Source organism: Salvia splendens, chromosome 22, assembly GCF_004379255.2.
Source record: "Salvia splendens isolate huo1 chromosome 22, SspV2, whole genome shotgun sequence".
Taxonomy (NCBI): Eukaryota; Viridiplantae; Streptophyta; class Magnoliopsida; order Lamiales; family Lamiaceae; genus Salvia; species Salvia splendens.
The window spans coordinates 25,171,236-25,178,370 of record NC_056053.1 but is presented as its reverse complement, the minus strand read 5'-3'; the positions used below and the strand labels follow the sequence as shown (position 1 = coordinate 25,178,370).

Sequence of the window (7,135 nt, the reverse complement as noted above, 5' to 3'; positions counted from 1 at the left end):
TACCCCATCCAAAATAAAACACATTTTAAATAGAGTGATGCTAAATGGCCATAATGTGGCCGGCCATAAAGAGTTAATTTAGTCCATTTACATGTATAAAAAAATTAGAATTACCGATATAAACTTATATGTGTGTGAATGGACTTGTGAGTTGATACTTATCTTTGAATTCCATTACGTAAAACACATTAATATCACGAATTACTGTATACGTTGAGCAACAATCAAGAAATGACAATAGTAATAAGTTGAGCAAAAACTACGAAAGAGCAACACTAACATGTTGAGCAATATATAATGAAGATGATATAAAAGTAAAATCAAGTAGTATTAAACCAAAAATTTGAAAAAAAATCAATTTTTTTTGTTATTTAATTAATTTATGGTTGGCCATAATGTGGCCGCATAGCATTATTCTTAAATATTCCCTCCATTCCATAGTAATTGAGGCGTTTTTTTCGGCACGGAGATTAAGAAAAATTGTGTTAGATTAGTTAAGTAAAGGGAGAATAAAGTGGAAAATGAAAAAAATAGAGAGATGAAGAGAGAAAAAAATTAGAGATAGTAAAGTAGGTTTGGAAAAATGTATTGACTTTTACTAAGAAGGGATATGACTCTATTACTATGGAACGTACCACAATGGCAAAATGACTATATTACTACGGAACGGAGGGAGTAATAAATATTATTTATTTTATTTTATTTACTTATCAAACAAAATAAAATTATCTTAAACCTTATTTGCCCACAATCATACCAATTCAAATAGTTTTCGAACATAAAACCGTGGGTTTGACTTTAATATTGCGGCGCAAATGTCGGTTTTAAAAAAACAATCATGTGAGAATATAGATAAATAAATAAATGTAGTATTTTCCTAGAGTAGTGGTGTTAGGTGCAATGAAAATTTGGCCACACGCACAACACCTAATTCTTTTTTACTAGCTGTATTTTCTAATTTAACAATAAATAGTTTGAATGCTTATAGAAAAATTCAAAGTTTAAAACCCAGTAAATAAACAACCTTATAATGTTGTGTGTCTTGTAATTGATTACTTTTAGTACTTCACTTTAATTTAATTCATATTCTAAGCCACCAATGATTAAATTGTACACTGATGTCATTTATGAAATGGAAAAATGCTACTCTTTCTAATGAATAATCCTTCATGGATTAAATATGTTTTGAAAATTCACAATTTTCTTCTTCAAATTTTTCCTCCCATTTGACTCTCTATATTGGCAATATAGTCTAAGAGAAACGTGGACTGTTAGATAGAAAGCATTTTTAGCATTAAAATAAATACAACGTAGAGGAAATGTCAGAGGAATTTTATTTATCAAATAAAATTAATAATAATATTTTTTTCATCAGGAAAAGTCTATTAGTTGCAATTTCAATATGTGCTTTGCATGGATTAAAATTTTACCAATATGTTATGTTGCATTGAATTCTTTAAAATAAAGTTTGTTAGCAAACCGGACAAGCTATACTTAGGTTACATTCGAATTTTAGTTATAATGTTTCAAAATAATGTTGGTGATTATAGTTCATGATTGATTCATAACACCAAACATAATTAAAAATATGCATTTAATTTGAATATGATTTGAGATCCGAATTTCAACCTATTTCATTGTGTGCATACAACATGGAGTAGTAAATATAACAATAGTTCATAATAAATCGCAATGAATTTTTTAAAAGTTAGCATATCAACAAAGGCAAACATTCTATCCAAAACTATCACTATCTAAAATAAAAAAAATTAAAACAAATGAACAACGATAATATATTCATTATCCTATCCCCCAACGTAATTTATTAATAAAATATATTTAGGCCATCTACATCCGTGTCTCAATACCGTCTCTTAACCGTTTCATCCCTTCACTATTCATGGGCTCACTGCACTTTTTACCCCATCTCTTAACTAAGAGACAACACCTACATTTATCATCTCTTAACCATCTCATCCATTAACTATTCATTCAATTTCATTTTTTATTTTTATTTCCAACAAATTCAATTAATAAAAACACACTCCATTAAATAAAAGAAAATTACAATTTAAAATCCCATAAAAAACATATAATTAAAATCCTTAGAAAATTAAAAAAACACATAATTAAAATCATAAGAAAATTAAAAAAACACATAATTTAAAATACTAGACATTAAAAATTGCACCATTAAATTATAAAAACTACTCCGCCGGAGAATCATCCCCCGAAGGCAGTGGCGGTGCCCTCAAGCTAGGTGGAGGCGGAATACCAAGTTGATTTGTCAGATACTCAATGCCGGCAAGATGGGCTTGATATTGGGGAGGCGTCATGCGGGAAGTGTCAGCCATCGTGGCGGTGAAGTACATGGACACCAGGGAGGACGGCGGCCCTTGGGAGCCCGTCTGGCTTGATTCGCCTCGGCCCATCCCTCTCCCTCTAGCCACCTTTGCCGCCTTGTTCCCTTGCGGCCGACGTCGTGTACTGGAGGAGCCCCCTGCATCGGATGTCGGAAACTCAACCTCTTGTGAGGCGTTGGCTTCCCCACCCTCACTAGACGAGTATTGGTCACTAGTTGTATGCTTCGTGCGTTGCGAGCTCGATCCCGTGGAGGAATCGACACCGCCAGTCCACCTATTAAGATGTTTGACCGCCTCCCAAACATCGGGAAATTTGAAATCTTTGCAAGTGTCGGATTTGAAGATTCGCAAAGCCGCTCTCAAAATGTCGGGTCCACTGGTTCCGCTTTGGTATTGCTCCTCTTCCCTCTTGTAGATCCCACAAAATCTTTTGACATCTATGTCGGCTCGCTCAAAATGAGAGTGAAGCATCTTCAGGTTGCGGCAGAAAGCCCCCCTCGGCTTATTTGTGTTGTATACGACGGTGACCTTATCCCAAAAAATATTGCGGTTTTGTTGATTCCCGAGGATGGGATCGTTTGACGTACTGATCCAAGCGTCGAACTGAGCCATCGTCTCCGCTTCTGTGTATGGATGACGGCCGCCGTCGTCTCCGTCCGGAGTGGGTTCCTTCGGAATATCCTCCCTAATTTTGGATAATCCCTGCGTTTGTGAGCTCCTCAGACCCAAGGGAGGGGGAGGACGATAGTATGCATCAACTAGAAAAGATGGTGTTTGGTATGCCAGCGTCGCCGAGCCTTGGGTGCTCGGCCACGAACCGAAAGCACCCAAAACATTGTGTTTGCCCCCCAAATCGGCAAACGCGTTCAAGTCATAGCCACTGCCCTCGTCGCCGGAGTTTCAGGCACCGAACATTTTTGCAGAAATTGGAGAGGAAAGAGAGATGGTGTTTGTGAGAGTGTAGTGTTTGTGCGTGGAAAAAATGGTGGGGGAATTGTGTGTGTAGTGTTATTTATAGATGAATGTGGGGAAAAAAATTAAAAAAGGGTTAAAAAAACAGGCAGAAAAAACGGTAATTTTTTATTTTTTTATTTTTAATTCAGAATTTAAAAAATTTAAAAATATCAAAAAATCGACGCCCACTCGTGCGTGGCGTCACGCCGCTCGCTAGAGCTCGCCATGTGGCGCTGGGGCGTGGCGGGCTGTCTCGCCATCCCTCCCCCCCACGAGCTAAGTGACGAGACGGAGCATCTGCAGCGGCGTCTCGCTACGGGCTCGTCTCGACGGGACGAGATCGAGCCCGCAGCGAGACGCCGCTGCGGATGCTCTTAGTGATGCACAAATTAAACTAAAAAAAAAAAAAAGAATTTCCAACTTTTGTTGATCTTAACATTGTAAGACATACCATACCTTTCTTGCAAATCTAATTTCAACCACAAGATTTATTTAAATGTATTGCGCTTACAAAATTTATGCAAGTGATGAGAATTATGCTGGATTTTATGATCTAAATGAGTGCTGCATAAAATGAGGGGTAAAAGCAAAAAAATAGAGGCCGTTGACGTGTGGCTCACCAAACACCCCACCTACCCCCGGCGGCTTAACTCCTTTCACTTACCACACCCTCCCGCCGTTAACTCTTGACGCCGTCAGCAACACCCGCACCCCCACCTAAAACCTCCCCACACACTATAAATCCCCTCGCCTCCTCCTTCAAAGCTCTTCAATTAACCACCATCTCCCGCCATCTCCACCGCCGCAGAAAATCCCCAAATTAAAAATGGATCTCCTCCTCCTGGAGAAGGCCCTGATCGGCCTCTTCTCCGCCATCGTCGTCGCCGCCGTGGTCTCCAAGCTGCGGGGGAAGAAGTTCAAGCTCCCACCGGGGCCGATGCCGGTCCCAATCTTCGGCAACTGGCTCCAGGTCGGCGACGACCTCAACCACCGCAACCTCACCGACTACGCGAAGCGCTTCGGCGACATCTTCCTCCTCCGCATGGGGCAGCGCAACCTCGCCGTCGTCTCGTCGCCGGATCTGGCGAAGGAGGTGCTCCACACGCAGGGGGTCGAGTTCGGGTCCCGCACGCGCAACGTCGTGTTCGACATCTTCACCGGTAAAGGACAGGACATGGTGTTCACCGTCTACGGCGAGCACTGGCGGAAGATGCGGCGGATCATGACGGTGCCGTTCTTCACCAACAAGGTGGTGCAGCAGTACCGCCAGGGGTGGGAGGCGGAGGCCGCGGCTGTCGTGGACGATGTGAAGAAGATGCCGGAGTCGGCAACGACGGGGATCGTGCTGAGGAGGCGGCTGCAGCTCATGATGTACAACAACATGTACCGGATCATGTTCGATCGGAGGTTCGAGAGCGAGGAGGATCCTCTGTTTGTCAAATTAAAGGCATTGAATGGGGAGAGGAGCCGATTGGCGCAGAGCTTCGAGTACAACTATGGCGATTTCATCCCGATTTTGAGGCCGTTCCTCAGAGGCTACCTCAAGCTGTGCCAGCAGGTCAAGGAGAGGAGGCTGCAGTTGTTCAAGGATTACTTCGTTGATGAGAGGAAGTAAGTTAATTTAATTGAACACACGATTCGTCCTTCTAAATTTCAATTATCTGAATTCATTGTGTTTTAATTGAACTGGATTAACTTTAAGCTGATTTATGTGACTCTGCCTCTTTTCATGGATTTGGAATAGAATGTGACTTGGGGCCGAGTTATATATGCAAATATCAAGAAAATCCTTTCTTTTCTTTTCCTTTTTTTTCACTTGCTGGAAATAGAGGATACAAATCAGTGTTTTTTTTTTGTGTACACAGGAAACTCGTGAGCACGAAGCCAGGCGACAATGGCCTAAAATGCGCGATCGATCACATGCTTGAAGCCCAGCAGAAGGGAGAGATCAACGAGGACAATGTCCTTTACATTGTTGAGAATATTAATGTTGCTGGTATGTTTCCCTCGTTATAAGTTTATGTCAGTTGATGCTTTTCGATCTATAATAATGTCTATTAATCTCATTTCTTGAATGATCAAATTTAGGCCTACGTTTGTGGAATGCTAATACTCATAGCATAGCAAGATTTAGCTTATAAGTCTATTATTGATCCACTTTTCAAGCAATGAAGTGAGAGAAAGTCCAAATTTTATTCCTGGGAGAGTTCTATCAAATTAGATATATTGTTTTAAATTGTGACATTATTGTGGTAGGTGTGACAGTTTTTCACACAGTTCCTAACTCCCAAAGTTTGGTTTAGTTAATGGTAGTTCACAGTCCACGCCACATATCCTAACCTCCTTACCTAACTCCTCTAAGTTAGGTTTTATTTTACCCACCAACCACCAGACTATAACATAAAAAGTGTTTTGAATTTAGTTGTGAAATGTCACATTGTAGATTAATGCTAAGTTAATAACAATACTTGCATTCATTGCAGCAATTGAGACAACTCTATGGTCGATTGAGTGGGGCATTGCTGAGCTAGTGAACCACCCTGAGATCCAGAGAAAACTCCGTCATGAGCTCGACACGGTGCTTGGCCCAGGAGTCCAAATCACAGAGCCCGACACCACCAAGCTCCCGTACCTCCAGGCCGTGATCAAGGAAACCCTCCGTCTCCGGATGGCCATCCCGCTCCTCGTGCCCCACATGAACCTCCACGACGCGAAGCTCGGCGGCTTCGACATCCCGGCCGAGAGCAAGATCCTGGTCAACGCGTGGTGGCTCGCCAACAACCCCGACCACTGGAAAAACCCGGAAGAGTTCAGGCCCGAGAGGTTCTTGGAGGAGGAGGCGAAGGTCGAGGCCAACGGCAACGACTTCAGGTACCTCCCGTTCGGGGTCGGGCGGAGGAGCTGCCCCGGGATCATCCTCGCGCTGCCTATCCTCGGCATCACGATAGGCCGCCTTGTGCAGAACTTCGAGTTGCTGCCTCCCCCGGGGCAGTCGAAGATCGACACGTCGGAGAAGGGCGGGCAGTTCAGCCTCCACATTTTGAAGCACTCCACCATTGTCATGAAGCCGAGATCGTTTTGAATAAACTTTTAAAAAAAAAGGCTTTCTTTCAACATATCTTGATTGGTGTAACAAAGTATATTCACGTGATGTTGTAATATTAATGTTCGTAGTGTTACTAAAACTTTTGATTTGTCAACAAAAAAATGCAATGTTCTTTAAATCGTAGATACTATAAAACAAGATAAGATTAACAATATAATGATAGATACCACAAAATTATAGTATTAATTCAGAAATAATGAAGGAATCAAAGTCTAATAAACCTTGGACTTGTTACTCTAGAAATCAACCCATGAAGTTCGGACCTGGCCCATTTTGATGTTTTTCAATCTATCGGCTGTCTTTCTTTATATATAGACGACATTGTTTAATGATATTCACATAGTATGATTTTGTGGTTGTCATATCATATACTCTAGTTTTAATTTTGTTATGGGGATGATTATAAACAAATCCACGCTTCATGAAATTTGATCTGATTTTAAAATTACGTAACATATCAAAATTTGATTAAATTAAATGATTTTTCGAATAATTTTCCAAAGATATATAATGTGGCATTTAATTTTGTCTGGCTCAAGTCTAGGCCGATGATATTGATGAGTTTAGGCTTGGCCCAGTTAATCCGTTTGTTATAGGTCATTAGCCCATAATGAGAAGCTGTATTGAATATGTAATGGCATAATTCTGGTATTTCTGGATATTGGAGAGCCCACCTATATTATTTAATTTTCATATAAGTTTCATTAAATAC

General features: G+C 40.8%; 1 protein-coding gene across 1 annotated transcript; it reads left to right on the top strand.

The window, feature by feature from the left end:
- Positions 1-4,079: 4,079 nt before the first annotated feature.
- Positions 4,080-6,541, top strand: LOC121787542 (trans-cinnamate 4-monooxygenase). Its single transcript, XM_042186309.1, has 3 exons — positions 4,080-4,928; positions 5,183-5,313; positions 5,801-6,541. The coding sequence occupies exons 1-3, from the start codon at positions 4,144-4,146 to the stop codon at positions 6,397-6,399; spliced, it is 1,515 nt and encodes a 504-aa protein (XP_042042243.1). The 5' UTR covers positions 4,080-4,143; the 3' UTR covers positions 6,400-6,541.
- Positions 6,542-7,135: the final 594 nt, after the last annotated feature.

Excerpts from the sequence above, each read along its gene's own strand:
- LOC121787542 (XM_042186309.1), top strand. The coding sequence starts at position 4,144 with ATGGATCTCCTCCTCCTGGAGAAGGCCCTGATCGGCCTCTTCTCCGCC. Across the intron at positions 4,929-5,182 it reads TACTTCGTTGATGAGAGGAA|GAAACTCGTGAGCACGAAGC; the intron begins GTAAGTTAATTT and ends TTGTGTACACAG. Across the intron at positions 5,314-5,800 it reads TGAGAATATTAATGTTGCTG|CAATTGAGACAACTCTATGG; the intron begins GTATGTTTCCCT and ends CATTCATTGCAG.